Below are 20996 nucleotides of genomic sequence, written 5' to 3'. Positions count from 1 at the left end.
GAGCATCTCCTATTTTTGTTATTTTATCACTTGAAAACACAATAAGTCTTATTTCTGCACCAAGAACTGAAGAATGAAAAAATAAACGCCACTTTAGATATCGTCTGTGACTCGTATAATTAATTATAAATACAATGACTTAGTTATAAATACAATGGTGCATTATGATTAAGCGTGTTTTTTTTTCAAGTGGTATCACTTATAGACAAAGAAGTCAAGAAGACATTAACCATGTTAACTGATAATGGTATTCTATTAAAAAAGACGATAATCCTTTTCAACAATCTCTCACTTCTCAGCCAAAATAGAGAATTGAGTGGAGGCAAATTTTGATTGATTGCTTTCCGAGGATGCCCTAGCAAGGAAATAACTTTCGAAATCAGTCCAAAAATATCGAAGAACAAAACAAAATAAAACTGAAACCAAAAAGAAAGAAAAGAAGGACAAAAATTTCATCTGATGATGAAGAGGATGTTAAAAATAGCGAATCAATATCGGTGTTCGTAATGTGTTTATTGTTGTTGTTTTTTATTCAGAAATACTTTTACGATACCTTTTGGAGTACTCAAACGCCTGCATTAATGGGCAAGTCCATCCAATCAAAAGGTATATTTGAATAAAGAGAGAAAATCTAACGAGCATAACGTACAAGAAAAATATGTGATGAAATGGAAGAAAATAAATGTTTTATTTGAATTGGAAGTTTCATCCAAATTTGATGTAAAGTAAGAAAGTTATGACATTCTAGATATCAGCCTTAATTTCACAAAACAGTTACATGTTTAAAATGTTGGGCAACATACTGTCCACTGTGTTGGGTAATGTATGTTGGTAAAAAACATATATATTCTGGGCAATTATCCAATTGAGCAAATTTTTTACCCAATTATTATTTTTGTTACCAAATTTGTGCAGAGTTTAACCAGTCATTGGGTGGACAGTATGATGCCCAGGGTTTGTTAAAAGTTGGGAATTTTTGCCCAACTATTGTGTGTCATGCACATCTTGGTCGGCATGCAAATAGGGGGGGGGGTGGACTGATGACACCCCCACTCACTATTTATTTTGTGTTTTATTATTTGAATCATGAAACATGTGAAAAAAGTAAGTTTTATTTCTCCATGAATAAAGAGGGGCCTCATCGTGAAATAAAAATTGACATATTCTTAGTTTAACTCAAAAAAAAAAAAAACGAAAATAGATTGTGATTGAGTGACATCATTGATTCCATCATTTTCATAACATGAGTTGTGCATATATAATCATACGCAAAAGTTTAAAATGTCTTAACTTTCTTATTTTACATCCGATTTTGAAGAAGTTTTCATCGCTATGCTTGTTGATTTTTCTATTTTGATTCAAAACAACCCTTTACTGTGGTTGGATTTACTTTTGAAATACAGATGGACGTCAGCTTCCGTGGAGTGGATCCTTATTTGTTGAAAAACATTAGTAATACTTGTACCACAGACATCTTTGTTATATGAACAACAATTATTACAGTTTCAACAATGTGATTTGAATTTGTTTATATTTGTAAGGGATATGTTGTTCAAATGTGATTTCAAAATATAATTGGAAAGTTTAACTGAAAAAAAAAGTCCAGAAAAAGTACAACAAAATGATTAACATTGTGGGAGGATGCCATGTCATGCGGTCAATCATTAAAAACCGACCATATTGGTTAATATATCTGTAAAGCGCTTAGAAACGTCGTTCCGATGGATTAAGCGCTATATAAAAGCGGATTATTATTATTATTATTATTAAGTACAATGACGTAACAATCACTACCCGTAACCATCAAACTCAGAAGCACGGAAGTTCTATAGAATACTTAATTAACATTACTGGTTAAATTGAATAAATTAAGTTGAAAATAATGTTTCATGGAAATGAGTAATACACTGTCGGGATAATTGCGAGCCATTAACCATTTTTCTAAATCCTTATTTGGACTGTTTGATAAATTCTCAGTATTGTATTATTTATGATACACCTTTTTTCGTGTTTTTTTTTTCTCGATATAGTTACATAATTATTTCCGCTCGCAATGAGTAACTTTTCATTTGCAATTTTATACAATTTGTTAACCTTGTTTGGACATACTATTAAGTACATACTTTAAATCGAATTCCCCAATTGTTTCGTTTTCATTTTGTCAAGTAAAAATACATTAATGACAAAATGATCAAGGTCATCGTGATCTTGGTTCCGGCTCTATCTTGTCTATGTTTATCAACACCATTTTCATGTAGGTTTCCCCCTTAATGAGGTGCTTTGTATGCCTTCCAGCTTTTAATTTAAGGAGGGAAAAGGGAATGTTATTGCACTGTTTGTCTGATTTTCCTTCCCCTTTCCTTTTAAGGCCTTCATCAATTTCAAGCTCTAAGCTTAAGATGAAGGTCTCCCAACCGCGTAGCCAGGATTTCATTTTGGAGGGGGCGGTAAATGCACGCGAAGCGTGCCAACACTTACAGAGCGCGCGAAGCGCGCTCCCTAGGGGGTGGGTGCAGGGAGGGGGAGTTTCCCCTCCAACGCGAAGCGCGAAGCTTTTGGTGATTCATAAATTAAAATGAAAAGGAGCCATCTCTCTTGTCTCTAGTACCTATATCAGTTCCAATTCAGTTGACGATTTTGAACCTTGTTTTCAAAGTGATTATGAACGCACAAAAAAGGAATACAATGGAGGAAATTAAAATACTAATAACTCCGCGCGAAGCGCGGAAGCTAAAGCGTTTTATCATTTTTTTTCCATGGAAAGGGTCCCAAGAAAAGGGTATTCTCAAAGATATATTGAATACTTCTCTTGGAAAGATCAGAATTGATTACAAACAAGTTAGCGACAGCGCATATCTTTGACTCGCAAAACAGAAGAAAAGAAATGTATTTGTCGGGAGGAAGATATTCCTTCCCGCGCAGAGCAATGAAGCTCTGAAATTTCAAAGGGCGGACGTTTCATCAAATGCAAGTATCTTGTACCCCATCGGCTCTATTTCAATTGATTTTCTACGATTATTGAACTTCATCATTACAAGGAAAATAGTGCGCAAAAAGTTGAAACTCCTGTGATTTATTGAAATTATATAAAAAAGGATGCCTAATTTCTTTGACTTATCCTGAAGCACTTCATTTTGAATCAAAGAAACGTAAGTGTCATTCAAAATTTAAAACTGAGGTCGCAATTCAGGACAGGAAATGAATGTGCAGGGAAATGACATGAAATTTAATAGAATTTGATAAAAAAATATTGTATACTTTTTTATTCAAACGACACGAATTTTATACCTTCCTCTTTTTTAAATTAGGAACCTGTTTGCCCCAAAATTATGGTTGTTTAGTAATGAGCTGAAAAGCAGGAGAAGTTGACTTTATGGAAGTGACGGCAGAAACTGATATAAAGATTTTACCCGCCCGGAGCCGACCCGACCAGAATTTGCGTGATCAATAAAAAAAGGATAACTTCATATACTTCGGCCTAACCTTACTTTAAATCCATGCCCCATATACATTTGAACTTTAACTGGCAAGAAACACATATAGCTGAGGTGGAAAGTAGGGTTAGAAAAAGGGTGGGGAAACAATGGAGAAATTCAATATTGTTATTTAATTGTCATTTCGCAGCGCGGAAGCAAAATTCATACAAAAATACAGAGCGAGAATGAAGGAGTTTCTCTTTTGAGAAAAAAAAGAATAAAAAGGAAAAAAAAAACAAAGCTACCTTTCTTCCCTTTTCCTTTTCTCCTCTCTTTTTCCCTTCTTTTTTATTTCTTTTTTGGGACGTTTTTGGGGGGCGACCGCCCCCCTGGCTACGCGCCTGACTGGTCTCCCACATTTCAAAATGTACTATGTTGATATATGTATATATATATATATATATATATATATATATATATATATATATATATATATATATATATATATATATATATATATATATAAAGAAATGGATGAAGAGAACAATGGTAGACGTAGCTTAAATCAAGGTTCCCCAGAGCTATCTACCCTTTGGAAAAATTGGTTATGCCGAAAAAATGTCTCTGCCGGGAATCGAACCCGGGCCCCCAGCTTTGAACGCCGGTGCCTTAACCACTCCACAGAGACGGGCTAGTGGCTAGGCCGACCGAGATCCGATTGACCGTCAGAAAGACAGATTTTCGACACGATACCAATTACCTTTGTCGGGTGAAGGTGGGTTTTGAACAATGACAAGCTTGTCACTGTTCGTCTCTGTGGTCTAGTGGTTAAGGCACCGGCGTTCAAAGCTGGGGGCCCGGGTTCGATTCCCGGCAGAGACATTTTTTCGGCATAACCAATTTTTCCAAAGGGTAGATAGCTCTGGGGAACCTTGATTTAAGCTACGTCTACCATTGTTCTCTTCATCCATTTCTTTACAATATTTAAATAAAAGAGTTGCCAAAGCTGTTGTACATGTAAAGCTTCACACACACACACACATATATATATATATATATATATATATATATATTTATATATGTATATATGATTTTTTTCTGCTATTTTTTGTAACAATTAAACAAAAAAGAAGAAATTTATCAGGTTTAAATATATCTTAATTAGATTATTAAATTGTATATATGTATATGTTATTAATTGTATCACTTACTTATTATGTAATGCTAAGAAAAAATGATTTCACTTGTATATGATTTTATTGGAATGTGAAAATAAATAAAATAAATCAAATCAAATGTATACTAAGTTGATGTAAAAGGAAAATAAAGAGTAAATTCTTTAAATATCCAACTTTTGTGACACCCCCTCCCTCAAACTTGTGAAATCCGTGATCTGTCAATTGCCATCTTCATGCTTTGGTTGAACATGGACGTTTATAAAATCTTAGATGATTTGGTGAGTCACATTGAAGGGTGAATAGAACCCCCTCCTAGTCTACATGCACAGACCCTGATTGAAATTTTGATCAACAAGTGTGTCTCCACGCAAAGACTAGCACATACAAAACTTACTGTTTCGGGCCTTCAGTACCCAACGAATGAGTAGGCTGCAATTCAGACCCTTTACTAGAGTGAAGGATTTGCACAGCAGACAAGCCACCTCCCGCGAAAAAATGGAGGCAAATGTTGCAATTTAAAATGTGAGTTTGTTTTCTCTCAATTCATGTTATTCACAATACACCATCCAACAACTGTTTTTTTTTCCTTATGCATTACATGGAAATACAGGTTACACTCCTTCGATTGTTTTAGGGGGTTCTGGAGGGAAAACAATGATACAGAACATTTAGAAAGATCACCACTTTCTACTTTGCTTGGTAACTTTTATATACAGTCGTCAACTTTTTTTATGTATGGTTTTGTCATCATATGTGCTTAAATAACAATATAATCAGCAGAGAGAGAGAGAGAGAGAGAGAGGGGAGAAAGTGGGTCAGAATGAGGTTATACCAGCAATAGACAAAAAGGATGCTCCCCATGACTCACTTCCTATCTATTGGCCTTCAATGGCTGGTATCATTAGACGGCGGTGCGGCGAAATAAAATTGATGGGTTAAGATCCCATGTTAGATTATGAATATTTTTTCTTTCTTTCTCTTTCATCGCTGAATAGATCGTATTCTCATAAGAAACATGATGTAAAGTTGCCAATATTATTAAAGACCGAGCTAAAAAAAAGGCCTCGTTCTAAAGTATGGAGGTGTGTTTATGAGGGGGGGGCAACTTTTGAGTGCTAACCTATTTCAGAGAAATGATCGAGGTATCGAAGTATTGGTATGAATCACCATTGTGTCGTCATCACATGGTCATAACAGAGAGGAAGGTGAAGAGAGAATGAAGGAAAAAAGAAGACGAGAAATGGAGAGCTATAGCGAGAAAGGGAGATTGGTAGAGAGGGAGAGAGAGAGGAGGGATAGAGAAATTGTTATATCTGTTGTGAAAGTTTTTGAGGGGATGTTGAGGGAGTGGGCTCGGGTCAGCAATATAATGAATTTAGAATGCAAATTCAAATAATTAAGATATTTTCGATCAAAATAGAGCGGCCTTTTTTTTATTTGGCCCCAAAAACCGACCGGTCAGTTTCAATAGGGAATGCGAGCGGGGGAGGCTAGGAAAATCGATCAAAAGACTTAAAATAACTACTGTCATGACTGTCATGATTGTAATGTTCGTGTAGTAAACAGCGTTATACTAAATCTTACTGTGTAGTATTGTATTATTGTATTGTACTGTATAATTTTCTATCGATGCAGCCAACCACAAGCTATGACTTTAAGGGACCTACCCCTTGTTCAGTATCCTCGTGACAGCTTGGCTTTTATAGGAATTTACTAATGTAGTATTTGGATAATTTCTTCATGTGAATAAAGAAAATCAAATTGCAAGAGCCATGGTTGCTTTCTGGAAATAATGTAGAATGGATTGATGTTTGCTCGTCTCGGGACCTCTAGCAGAAAAAAAACCAATGATAATAACAACAAACGAAAAATAGACGAAAAACATATAAGGAGTTTTCAGAGGGTAATTTTTATCACACTCCCAATTTTCTATTTTTCTCCAATTGTCCATACACTACCCCGAAATATCGCGAAGTAAAATGCAAGTAAAAAAACGCTCGAAACTTTGTACAAACTAAGATCATGAAAGAGAGCTGGGTCAAATACACGAATAATAGCACCTAAAATAGCCCCAACGGGATGATAAAGTAGAATATATGATATTTTTATCGTGATTTAAAATCGTTTTTCAAAGTTCACTTTGTCTATGTGATGCCATTAATGTCAGTTGTTTGCTATGCTCTGGAAAGGCGTACCAATTATCAGCTATATACACAGCAGATGTGTGAACATAGAACTTTTATGAGAGTAAATAACTACAATATAACTTAATTTACTTGAGAGAAGTGCTTACATGACCTAAATCGCATTTTATTGAATTCAAGTCAAAGACCTTACGTCCGTCTGTATTTTGCATGACAAAATAGGAGAATACATACAAGATGAAACAATCATTTTCCGCTCAAATATTCATTCATTCAACTCTCTATGCCTTTCAATGTCTTTTATCAATCCTTTTCCCTGCCCCTTTTCTTTCTTTCTCTCTCTTTCCTATCTTTCTTTCTCTCTTTCTTTTCTTTTCTTTCTTTCTTTCTTTTTTTCTTTCTTTTCTCTCTCTCTCTTTCTTTTCTTTCTTTCTTTCTCCTTTTTTTTTCTTTCTTTTTTTCTTTCTTTCTTTCTCTCTCTCTTTCTTTTCTTTCTTCTTTTTTTTCTCTTTTTTCTTTCTTTCTTTCTTTCTTTCTTTCTTTCTTTCTCTCTCTCTTTCTTTTTTTTTCTTTCTTTCTTTCTTTCTTTCTTTCTTTCTTCCTTCCTTCCTTCCTTCCTTCCTTTCTTCCTTTCTTTCTTTATTTCTTTCAAATCTTATTTTGATTGTTGCCTGAGATACACATTTTCCAAAATGCTTTTCCAAATTTGAGACTCAGTTGACGAACATAGGTGGTGTAGTGCTTTACAGGATTATGCAAAGAAAAGTATCGTACCTCACCGTCTTTTAAATGAATATTTTGAGAAAACATTCATTTTTGTTTCAATTGTCCCCCCTAACTGCCCCTCTTATTATTATGAGTGTTGTTTTTTTTTCTTCTAATTTTATTCCAAATTGCCAAATAGTCATTCAAACCATTTTTATAGGGCAAAAATCGATGTTGATGGTAAGGTTTGTTCCAGCTCGCTATTCTGCCTCGCATGATCATTCACTTATCCCACTCTGAAATCCAGAAACAAAGTTGAGGTTGTAAACTTTGGTGCTCCTTCTCACCCCCTCGACTTGTTGACAAGAAACGCTGCTCCTGTTCTCGGCCTTCTATGGACTTCACTTTTCTTTCTTATTAGTTTATCTATTTATTTTTATAAAGAACACAGTAACTAATCGGAAACGTAGCATACGAAAGGGGGGCAACATCTAAGGAAACAGCATCCCGTTTCAAATTTGTAGTTCAGCAATATCCTCATTATACACCAGACTGTGAGACGTAAACTATCATAATTGATTTCTTCCGCCGCTAGTCGAAATCTTTTGGTCCTTAAAAACCGATCTTGAAATCATATAGCAAGAAGAGGCAATACGCCAAATACAATTTTTTTAAAAGTTGCCAACCGAGAAGCAGATCTGTCTGTTACCATGACGACAACGCTTTCAAATATTCAGGCAATGAATCATCAGTTCATACCGCATGACACGTGTGGGGTCACAAAGGTCTCTATCATCCGCATGTTCGTACCCGGTGGGTGTTTCATAAAACTGTTCGTCAGATAAGAATGGCTTTACGCTCGACTGGTGAACCTTTCTTGTGCTAAATCATATATCTCTATCCTACCGACATAGCACAAAGGAATATAATTTATTCCAGTCTTGTGTAAAATCTTGCGTAATCTTGCGTAATAAGGAAACGGGGAGAAGAAGCCCTTGAAAATTATTCTGACAACCAACCAAACTGAGGCCACGATGTGCAGACCCTTAATGTTGGAAGGGGATCCATTTCAGTTAAAGTCTGTGGCATCAAATATCTAAAGGGGGGATTTCGAAATTGCATAATGATAATAATAATAATATTCCACATTTATATAATGCTTAACACATCGGAACTACGCGACGTCTCTAAGCGCTTAACAGATATATTATTACACCGTCATCGGATCCTTGGATATACCCACTGTTTGTATGCACATTCTCCATTCCCAGTGGAGCATTCCGACAAGAGTTCCAAGACTCAGTTGCTAGGCATACTACATAGGCTTTCGCAACCTACCGGGTACCCATTAAGCACCTGGGTGGAGAGTGGCAAATTGTGGATTGACGCCTTGCCAAAGGACGCTCGGCCATGGTGGGATTCGAACACATGAACCTGATTACAAGGCGAGAGTCAGAACCGCTACACCACGGCGCTTCCACTTTTTGCCCCCTTGGCCTCCCCTATAATAGTGAACACACATTCACCCCGGTCCTTCCCATTTTTCTTATTAATCTATCATTCTCCTTGTTCAGATGCGTCCTGTAAACATCGGGGGAGAGCACTGAAATTATTTAATTTCATGATAATTATGGGCATTCAATATTTCCAATGATGTTTTAATCAACAAAAGAATGAGATAATACTATTTTATTTTCATTTTCTATAAGTATGAAAATAGGCACACTGAATGCATCTTTTCGAATGGAATTTATATCATTATTATATAACAATAACAAAATTCTATAAAAAGTTGAGAAAATCCTAAATATTAGCACTAGACCACTTACAATCTTTGACATTTGTTTAAATACCAGGGCAGATCGCTGATTTACAAATGGGCTCACATGACCCACAACTTTCTCCCTCTAAAAATAATGACCAGCCCCCGCCCCCACCACCCCAGATCTGCACTTGCATGGCATCAAATTCTGAGATGACAGTATTTGGAATAGCTCATTGTCACTGATCTATTCTCGAAATTTTGTAGACCGAATCCATTCATATTCTGACTATTTTTTTATCATAATTCAACAGTTTATAAAAGTCGCACACTTTTGCCCGACATCGATTTTCCGAACTCATCGTCATCGCAGGGTTCTACGAGACAACATCAAAGGATCTCGATAGAGAAATGTAAACGGCTTCCGACATCGACCCAGTTTTCAAATGTCTAGTTATCATTAACTTAATGTTATAATTTGTTAGTTTGATTTGTAATCACGACCATGTCAGTCCCTACTGAGTGCACATGTCATATAAGGCTTGGTATTCCTGGTGATCCCTAAGACTCCTTCGAAAGATAATGTCTGTGTGTTATCAGGTTTCCTAAAGGTGAATCGATGGAGGAGACTTGTAAAACCAAGAAATGTCTCCATCCGGGCTAGTTGTTCTCCCGGGCACACACGACGACCTGTAGACATGAAAAAATATACCACTCGTTATATTGATTTTCGAAAATTCCATGTTTTAACATGGTACTAATTAAAAAAGAAAGACAAATTCAGGATATTGATTTTCGAACATCGGGCAGGCCGGGGCAGAAAAGCAAAAAAAAAATAACAACAACCATATCTGTATTAGGGAGGGAAAGAGACGGGTGGGGGAGGGGGAAACCCGAAGGTAGAATTTCTATTTACTATTTTCCGGGGGGCGTGTTAAATTTTTCGAAGAAGAAACTCAATAGCGAGGAATCAAAGCGAACGAGCTTGTCATCGGTGCGATTTTGCATTTTCTACGGTCATGGACCTATTTTGTGCACAAATTTGGTGAAATTTTGTTTAAATTTTCCGTAAAAATGTAAAGTTTTAAAAATCTATGGGGACAACTCGGGGACAAATGCACTCCCTGCCTACCCCCCCCCCCCCCCCCCCTCGTTGCGTTCTGCCATGCATCTATGTTGATATCTCCGTGTTTGATGCAAAGAGAAGGTAGATGTACAATTTCAGATGTGTTGGCTTTTTATCAATGAGGGAGGGCGCTATACAATTTCCCTCAAAGTACAGACAGAGAAAAAAGTAATCTTTGTCTGTAGAAATGGACTGCACGTATTAACATTTTTTTGACGTAGAAAAGGAAAGCTATGTTTACTTGGTTGAAAGTGCGTCTACCAGGTGATATCATGCCGTTGGTGGCAGAAAAATTGTCTTCGCGAATAACAAAATTTAGATTTTACTGCTAGAAAAAAAACTCAACACACACAATTTTCCTGAAAACATTACATCGAAAACGGGATGGGCATAACCATGGTAACGGAAATTGAAGGTGGTCATCTCATCGCTCATCGCTCGCAACCCCAGAGTTTTGTAAAAATAGGATTCGAACTAGAATGGATATCATGCTGCGAATAAAATTAAAATAATTTACCGGTACTGAAAAATATCAATTCTTCTCTCCGAGTCAGCTTGCCATCCTCTGTCAGAAATCTGTCAGGGTTAAACTTTTCCGGATCCTGCCACCGATCCTTCCTGTTAAGTACCTTCCAGATGTTGGACAGAATGGTGGCGCCCTTTGGTATGGTGTAGCCTCTGAAGGTCGTGTCAGCAGCGGCTATGTGTGGCACACCGAGAGCGGCAACGGCGCTCTTCCTCTGTACCTGAAAAGAAAAAAAAAAGAAAAGGGCTGCCTCAAGTTTAATGCAAAGTAATCTAAGATGTGGTCAGGGAAATTCCCATTAGAACCTTTGGAAAATTGTTGCTTGCCGTGAATGACGAGTTGGTGGCTCTTTGTCGTAGCAATCGACCCTATTATCATGAAGAACTGGACCGAATTACTTAAATGCATAAAAAACAGTAAATCTGTAATTCATCCGCCTTCCCATATCTAGCCTATGCGGAAGTGATACTTGCAAAATGTTCTCAAGAAAGAAATATATAATCAAAAGTCAGACGCACATCCTTACTTTGATATTGAAGTGAATTTTCCCCTTTTACCGAGCATTCTCCCTCATTCGTTATCGAAATTCCTCACTGGTGCAATATTTCACCGCTCCATCAAAGCATATACATGCAGAACTGGCAAACTTACATTCTCTTGACCGATACAAATTTAAAGCATTACCTCCAACAGAACTGCATTGGTGAAAGGCAGGTCTTTCAAATCGGCTAGCCCCGGAAGCCTCTCTCTTCCAACCAAACTTACATTCTCTTGACCGATACAAATTTAAAGCATTACCTCCAACAGAACTGCATTGGTGAAAGGCAGGTCTTTCAAATCGGCTAGCCCCGGAAGCCTCTCTCTTCCAACCACGTGATCAAGTTCATCTTGAACACGTGACTGTACCTCGGGGAACGCCATCATGTAGAGGATGCACCATTTGAGTGTGGTGGTAGTGGTCTCCGTGCCAGCGAAGAAGAGGTCTCCTACGGCCGAGTTTAGGTTCACCTTGTTGAATGATGTCTTCGAGTCCTGCGGGGAAAGTAAGAGCATTCCGAGATTAAATCGAGCTATTGAAAGAACAGTGATCTGCTTATCGCCGCTGGTCTCGAAGACAGATATAAGCCTTATCATAAGCGACAGACATGGCAGATGTCTTGTCCTAGGCCTTGGACTCAGAGTAGGTCATCGGACGCTGCCAGGATATATTTCAAAAATATAAGAAAGTGGATTCATTTTATTTTAAAAATAAAATGAATCCATCTAGTTTTTTATGGAAAATCATTTGCAGTGTTGTAATCATCAAGCCCTCTGTTGGCATCGAAGACAGTCGTGGTCTTGGCCTAGGGAAGTCTTGTCTTGGCTTTGTCCTTAACCTTGGAAATACTGGCCTTGGCTTTCGGGTCGTGTCCTGGTACACGTCTTACAAAGAGTAGCGATAAATTCAAAATCAAACTCAAATCGATCTGTGTAGTTAAGGGATGGGAGATTTAGAATAATCGCAGTTTGAATTAGATTTAAATCCATCGCAACTCTTTGTAAGACAGGGTCAGGCTTTAAGAATCAAGGCCTCGTTTTACAAATAGTTACTTTTAACATAACTTCGTCATTACGGTACCATTAACACACCATTACCATACAAACTTGATTTGCTTCTGAGTCATTGTACGATTAGCAGGGTACTTATAATGGTGTACAGACAACCTACATTAATTACATGTAGTTACTGCTTTCTTCCCCGGGGATACACTAACAATTTCCTGGGCTCCGTAGCACAAAGATTAGCGATCAATCGCTAAATGAACTGACCAATCAATATCAATGTCACACGCGCATTTGTCGCAATATACTGACCAGGAACCAATCAGAAGTTTTCTCTTATGTTTGCAATTCATCGCTAATCTTTGTGTTATGGGGGCCTCGTTTCACTTGCCTTTGTCTCGGCCATCTTCTTAAGGTAAAGATCGATGAAATCTTTGGGATGATCCAGGTCCACCGATTTCTCGTGGCTTTCAATCTGATCCAGGAGAAACCTGTTGACCTGCTTCATGTTCTCGACCATCTTCTTGGGTGCTCCAAAAGGAATCTTCGATATCCCGGGTAGAGGGAGGAAGAGGAGCGCCCCACCTCCGCTTGATAACTCGATGTTGATGTTCATTAGACGCAATAACTGTGTGCAGCAGTAAGAACATTGAATAATCATTAACAATAGCAAAAGGAATATTAGAAGGATGATTAGACAAGTAAAAGTAACTATAATGGCGATGATTATGGGGAAATCAATGATAAAAATAACAAAAAAATCATTTTAGTTATTAGATAAATGATAATAAATGATAATACCATTAGTAACACTATTATCAATAATAGTGATGCAAATAACGATGATAATGATGATGATGCAGATGATGATGATGATGATGATGTTGATGATGATGATGGTGGTGGTGGTGGTGGTAGTGGTGGTGGTGGTGATGGTGGTGATGGTAGTAATAATACAAATAATGCTACTACTACTTATTTTACTGTAATGCTATACTACCATAACTGCCATGACTGCAACTCGTAATAATAGTAATAATTTGATTCAACAACGCCCCTCCTCCCAAAAGGAGATAATAATAATAATGAAACATTTGAATACCTGTTTAAATTCGGCATCGGTGTATTTATATTGAGTCCCGAATGCGATAGAACAGACGATATTGGCTACAGCTTGTCCAAAGAGAATGTTAGGATCGAAGGGTGCTCCTTTCATTTCCTCAATAGCACCCCTCAGTTGGTCCATCTCAGCTGATACGGTATCCTCATAGCTCTTTTTTCCAACACCAAGACTGCGAAAAACAGAATGGGTAAACTTCCTCTGCTCCTCCCAGACCTTCCCGTTGGCAAGTGTAATCCCTGAGTTGAGGTGGATATCAAGGAGTAAAACTCGAAACTAAAACATGCAGTGTACTTTATTTCAGTGTTTTGCAACTTCTGGTTAAAAATCGGTTTTCATAAAATTCGATGATTATATGCCTTTTTTGTAATACAATTTATTGTTTTAGAAAGGATTTTTCATAATATCTTCAATTAAGACCATTCTGATATTTTGTAAGTTATAGCCTGTATTTTGACTTGGAATGGTTTGATTGGTTTGCTTGGATCGGAGAAAGATAATACCAGAAAATCAAATATCTTCATCCGGCCCTCTAACATCTTTCCGGCCAATTCAGAAGAGCTGAAGAAGCGTCCCGGATCGGACGTGAAACTGTCCTCTGTTTCGATCAAAGTAAGTCCAGATGAATAGATTTATTTTTTCCATCGTAATCTTTGAAGATAATTCGTTTTCATCTTAATCTCGGGAATGGGGCCTGCCCTTCATTTTGAACAGAACTGAAACAGATAAAATATCTATCAATGAATATATAAGTTATGAATAAGTGATGAAATTGAATTTTTCAAATCAAACAATTAGAAAATAAGAGAAGAGTTTTTTCCTCTTTGTTTCACTTCTTTTCTCTCCTTTTCTTGAGAACAATAGTGTTAAAATCTCTTCAGACCTACCATTATTGGCAAGACCAAGGACCTCTTCTACCATGCGGCTTTTTGGTCGATTATTGAGGTTGGGATGGTTGAATGCCTCTAGTATGACATCGTAGGAGTTCAGAAGCACGAAGGTCATTGGTCCTACCTTGAAGGAAACCACGTCACCATATTGGTCAGCCCAAGACGAGTAGAGACCGAGGGGGTCGGGGTTAGCCCTGTTTTGGTGTTGACAAAAAGAATTGTGTAATATCGTGATTTGCAAATAGGATTCTGATGAAAGTACATCTAAATTTATTAGCGCACCAAAATTAGCGCAGAAGTGATTTAGCACTTTTTGTATACATACTTTTACTATTGCACTACCTGATTAACACATATCTAGCACTCCCTTAGTCAATGAGTACACTTACATAGCACAATGACAGTGCATTTGATTTTTGAACATTGGGTTGTGTGAGGGACCAGGATTTTGCCCTTCAAAATCAGAAACATCCTGGCTCAGAAGACATTTAATTTACTCGAGAAAGCAAGCAAAGAGTTTAGTTGATGTTTTATGTTATGTATTTGTAATTATGGTCTAAGCATAAAGTGAAATTTTAGAGATCTTTTTCTTGGTTCATAATCACAAATGATGATGTGTATGTAGTATGTATAATGTATGTACAAGCTATAGCAGGCTTATTGCACACCTTTGTAATCAAATAAGACTTATTAGTTATACATGAAACTACATTTTGTTACTACATTTGTTATATGATATATAAAGAATGATTGTTGATTTATACTTGTATTCTTATAATTGTGATGAGAGCAAAACTGAATTCTGTTTGTACATGTAGTTCAAGCAAACCTATAATGAGTAAACATAATATGTATAGTGGATAGAATTTAGAATTTAGTTGAGACAAGGCTATTCAGGTATTCCAAAGAATTGATGTTGCTCTATTGGTATTTAAGATGTTACATTTTGCTGGTATTTATGATTCTTTTTTCTTTATCATTGACTCCACAGTTTTCACGGACTAAACATACGAATTGGATTAAATAATGGACGGATTAAAAGCACTCATGGATCAATAGGACCAATTAGATTTGATTGGTTGTACAGATTTGACATCGGATTGACATATTAAAACAACGAAATCCTGTAGAGGCCTTTGTTACGCTTGTCTTTTGTTTGTCGAACTCACTACAGCCACAAGGATGATCAGTGTTATATCCTAAAAATTAACTCATTCGATTATGAGTAGAAACAGGTCCAAAAATTACTTATCAAAGATATCAACTATAATGAAGAAACAAACAATATATATTCTGCAGGAAGATGTAAAGAAATTCTGATAAAACGGTACACTAATTTTAGATAATTGATAATGAATAGGGTTATGAATAAATAGATAGAAAGAAAGATGGATGGATGGATAGATAGATAGATGATTTAAAAAATAAGATAGGAATGGATGGAATTACATACCTTATCATTTCCCAAGCTACGCCAAGCAAGGGTATCCCTGTAGGGCCTGGTGGAAGGTTCCTGGTTCGAGACACGATCCTCTTCACAAACCACATGACCACCAATGCTATAGCAGCTGTTGTCAGCCATAATCTGGTATTACCTTGGGCTATCCAATCCATGACTATAAGTCTATACACCTGAAACGGGGGGGGGGTGGTAATTAATATTGAAACTGATTGTTGCGACTCCCCCCCCCCCGCATTCTTCTGGCTATTGCAGAGTCTATCTCACTTCAACTTTTTTAACGAAAAGTGAAGATTTTATAGACAACTGCACTCTATCATGTCTATGATATTAGAATGTTAGATGATTTCCAAATAATAGAACAAATATTGAACCGTATATATAAGCTTAAAAACAGGTTTTGAAATATAAGTATACGGAAGGACATCCCAGCCCCCAAACACATGATGTCGGTTTCCCTTGCTCTGAAAAGCAGAACTAGGTGCCTAAAAATCATATTGCCGTCACTAACTACGAAAAAATAGCATGCAAAATCATTATAATCTACGCTCATTGTTTTTTTTGGGGGGGGGGATGGATGGATTTTGCGATTTTGCACTTAGTGACAGTCACCCCCTGGGAGCCGTTTATGGCAAGCCGTTTGTACCATAAAGGCGATAAACCGAGTTTATCGCCGATAAACTCGGTTTTTCGGTCGATAAACAGAGTTTATCGAGCGAAAAACTAAGTTTTTCACTGATAAACTCAGTTTTTCGGCGAACTCAGTTTATCAAGTGATAAACTGAGTTTATCGCGAGAAACTCTGTTTATCGTCGAAAAACTAAGTTTATCGCCGATAAACAGAGTTTTTCTCGATAAACTAAGTTTATCAAGTGATAAACTGAGTTTATCGAGATAAACTCTGTTTATCGGCGATAAACAGAGTTATTTCGATAAACTATGTTTATCACTCGATAAACTTAGTTTATTGCCGAAAAACTCAGTTTATCGCCGATAAACTTAGTTTTTCGCTCGATAAACTTAGTTTTTCGATAAACTCGGTTTATCGAGCGAAAAACTCAGTTTATCGAATGGGCGCTATTGCTTTCGGCGCGGGAAATTTCCCACATACTTTGCACTATCAAACCCACATACTTTGCACTATTAAACCCACATCAATTATGTTCTGGTAAATGTATGTATGTACTCTTGGTTAGCTTTTCTATAAAATCTGAATATGCATGGTTCTAAAAGAAAGAGAAAAATAAGAGCCTCTGCAAAAAATGAGCCCTCATAAATCATGTGCAATTATATCCTGCGATAGCACATGGAAATATTTTTAGGCACAACAATATCTAAATCATAAAATTACCAACATACACAAAGATAAACCATAACAAGTCTGGGCAAATTCGACGCCTAATAAGAATGGGGGGCTGATTCAGCCTGGGAAAATGTTGAGGGGGAGGGCTGAATCACTACCCCCCGGTCTTGTTTAGGGTGAATAATCACTGTTTTAATCACTAACTACCATTTTGAAAATTACTTAAGCTGAGTTTTGGCACATATTTATCAATTTAATTCACTGCTGGTGACTTTATGTCTTGAGAGGACACCATTTTTTTTATTTAACGCAAAAGACACCTTTTACAAAAATATTCATAAGTTCCACAATTATGGGTCAAATTCAGTCAAATAAGTTTCATAATGTTGCATACTGGTTCTACTTACACAATAACAATTATATTCAACACAATTCTCATAAAATTCATCCAAGATATCAGTGCGCTTTAATGTTAACTTAACGTGAACCCATTTTCCGTTACAAAATGCCCAAAATATGCTGAAAATTAACGTTTAATACTTGAATTGTTATGAAATTGCAACTGTAGGTTGGTCTTGATAATGTCCATTAAAATAAATTAGCACGCTAGTACCATGCGCCCACTCTCGGCAAAGAAAGAATAACCCTGTTTATCGAAATCGAAAAACTCTGTTTATCGGTCGATAAAGAGAGTTTATCGAAAAACTAAGTTTATCGAGTGATAAACTCTGTTTATCAAGTGAAAAACTTAGTTTATCGCGAAAAACTCTGTTTATCGGCCATGTAGTGGGCGATAAACTTAGTTTTTCGCCGATAAACAGAGTTTATCTCGATACCCAGGACCAAAATCCAATTGAAACCAGTTGGATTTCCAACTGGTTTCAATTGGTTTCAACTGGTTTCAATTGGTTTTAACTGGAATTTAACAATTTCCAGTTGAAACCAGTTGGGCAACTGGAAATCCTAACTGGAACCAGTTGGGCAACTGGAAATCCTAACTGGAACCAGTTGGGTAAATGGATATGACTTCCAACTGGAAATGATTTCTAACTGGAACCAGTTGGGCAACTGGAAATCCTAACTGGAACCAGTTGGGTAACTGGAAATGACTTCCAACTGGAAATGATTTCTAACTGGAACCAGTTGGGTAACTGGAAATCCTAACTGGAACCAGTTGGGTAACTGGAAATGACTTCCAACTGGAAATGATTTCTAACTGGAACCAGTTGGGTAACTGGAGATGACTTCTAACTGGAAAGATGGGTAACTGAATTCTAATTGGAACCAGTTGGGTAACTGGAAATAAAACTGGAACCAGTTGGGTAACTGGAAATCCTAACTGGATCCAGTTGGGTAACTGGAAATGATTTCCAATTGGTTTCCAATTGGAAATTTTCCAGTTACCCAACTGGATCCAATTGAAACCAGTTAATTTGCATATTTTCTGCCAGTGTGCACAGATTAATGTTTTATGAGATTCATCATAATTTACAATGTATCTATTTAATTTTTTTCAATTTGAAGTTCCACACTTTTTTCAGATAAGTGTTTCCAATACTTAGCAGTGAAAACCATGTTCATAAATGTTATAGATTATAATTAAAACAGATTCAAAGATAATTAGTACACCACTAACTGTTACCAAATTACATCAAATAAAAATACATATATTTGAAGAACTCCAATTTGAATATATACATATGAAAGTCTGTATTTTATCAATGCCCTTTACATTGGTATTAATAGACAAATAACACTGCTTCTGTGTTGGCATGAGCAATAGTTAGTGCAAATGCTAATTAATTTGTAACTAATTAAGTTCATTCCAACTGGAAGTTCCAATTGGATCCAGTTGGAAACCAATTGGTTTCAACTGGTTCCAGTTGAAAACCAGTTGCCTCCAATTGGTTTCAACTGGAACCAATTGAAACCAGTTGCCTCCAATTGGATTCAACTGGTTTTAATAGGGAAATTGGAACAACTGGAACCAATTGAAAACCAATTGAAGCCAATAGCCAACTGGTTCCAGTTGCCCAATTGGTTTTAACTGGAACCATTTGGCAACTGGTTTTCAATTGGAACCAGTTGTTCCAATTTACCTATTGAAACCAGTTGGCCAACTGGTTTCAATTGGTTTTGCTCTAATTGGTTTCAACTGGATTTTGGTCCTGGGTAAACTCAGTTTATCACTTGATAAACTTAGTTTATCGAGAAAAACTCTGTTTATCGGCGATAAACTTAGTTTTTCGACGATAAACAGAGTTTCTCGCGATAAACTCAGTTTATCACTTGATAAACTGAGTTTATCGCCGAAAAACTGTGTTTATCGGTGAAAAACTTAGTTTTTCGGCCGATAAACTCTGTTTATCGACCGAAAAACCGAGTTTATCGGCGAAAAACTCGGTTTATCGCCTTTATGGTACAAACGGCTTGCCATAGCCGTTTCAGAAGGTGCCACGCGCGTAAAACATTCCCCATAGACTTGTGTGTTAAAATGGCACTTTTGAAAAATTCATAAAAAATAAATGTGAAATTAGAGGGTGGAATGTTTACTACCATTGGATAGGATATATATCTGGCATTCCATATCTGACCAGGAAAGGGTAGCGTAGCCAGCTCATTTTAAAAATAAATTGCCATTTATGAAGATAACTATGAATGGATCAAATTTATCGACTCAAACAGTAAAATAGCCCTAATTAGTCCGCCAGTCAAAAAAATAGTTCCAAGTCACTTGTTTATCTTCTCAATTTGGTCGAAGGAAGTTCAGTAGTTACCATTTCTAGAATCAGTGTTAGATTTTGAATCATATTCATACAGTTTTGTCAATCAGCAACATCAAATTGAAAAAATTTGAATGGGTTGGGTCGAACGAATATCTTGAGCCCTCCTGATGCTAATCTGATGTGTATCACTTACCACAAGAAAGGATACCAGTCTTTCGTAAAGTCTTCCTTTCGAGCTTTATGAAACGGCGCTCTGAACCGTAATGTTTGATATTCCACTGCCAATCGGACTGACTGTCACTGCCTCAACTGCATGGTTTTGACTCGCGGTTTTGAAGGTTCTTTTATGAAAGATTATGTTCGAAATTCATCATCAAATTGCCGCAATATTCGTTCAGGGAAATGAGAAGAATGATAAAAAAACATGGTTCTATATATGATAGCACTGAACCCCATTACATACATAATATTGGTATATCATAGAGACTTACCTATCATGCCTATTACTGACTGATGTGTTTTACGCTTAATCACGGATCCAGGGTTTGAAAATCACAAACACAGTTTTTTTAACAGAACATCGGACTGTTGTGTCGTAAACGCAGGGTAAATTAATTAGAGAGGCGATGACGTTGCACTAAATAATCCCTCGGTTATGTCGGTAAGAGCTGCAGTTGAGTATTTTACATAGTTATGGAAACAACATCTCTACATCAATATGTCTACCCAACTAGGTTGTAGTAGAAAGACGGATAATCCTTCGATTTCCTAATTGACGTGTATAAAGCCCTTTTTTCTTCACAGGCATGAAGATCCATCAGTCAGACTGTCAATATGCCGACGTGACGTCATAAAGGAACTGCCTCAGTCATTGACGCGTAGTATTTTCTTTCCGGATTATATCACCGAATTCATTTTGTGTACATGTAGCTAACATGGAACGAGGGGGGGGGGGGGCTCACAAACTCACATGTACCAACTCGCATGATCATTTCTGATTAGAGATTTTAGATTTTAAATCTAAACGTTTTACATTCCTTAAAATGGCGAAATTTGAGGGAAAAATTACAATGGATTATATTTTATCGAGGTTTCACTT

The 20996-nt window shown here is 36.8% G+C and overlaps 1 protein-coding gene across 2 annotated transcripts; it reads right to left on the bottom strand.

Moving 5' to 3' along the window:
• Nucleotides 1-8850: 8850 nt before the first annotated feature.
• On the bottom strand, nt 8851-20740 carry LOC121431996 (cytochrome P450 2J4-like). Of its 2 annotated transcripts, XM_041629803.1 has the most exons (9): nt 20389-20740; nt 15863-16041; nt 14407-14603; nt 13502-13758; nt 12791-13027; nt 11714-11889; nt 11542-11599; nt 10849-11077; nt 8851-9895 (listed from the first exon to the last, which is right to left on the bottom strand). In XM_041629803.1, the coding sequence occupies exons 2-9, from the start codon at nt 16021-16023 to the stop codon at nt 9714-9716; spliced, it is 1497 nt and encodes a 498-aa protein (XP_041485737.1). In that variant the 5' UTR covers nt 16024-16041; nt 20389-20740; the 3' UTR covers nt 8851-9713. The 2 variants fall into 2 exon arrangements, with proteins under 2 accessions (XP_041485737.1, XP_041485736.1); XM_041629802.1 differs by lacking the exon at nt 11542-11599 and having other exon boundaries at nt 11656-11889.
• Nucleotides 20741-20996: the final 256 nt, after the last annotated feature.

Source organism: Lytechinus variegatus, chromosome 18 (assembly GCF_018143015.1).
Source record: "Lytechinus variegatus isolate NC3 chromosome 18, Lvar_3.0, whole genome shotgun sequence".
In the NCBI taxonomy this organism is placed as follows: domain Eukaryota; kingdom Metazoa; phylum Echinodermata; class Echinoidea; order Temnopleuroida; family Toxopneustidae; genus Lytechinus; species Lytechinus variegatus.
This window is presented reverse-complemented; position numbering and strand designations above follow the sequence as displayed.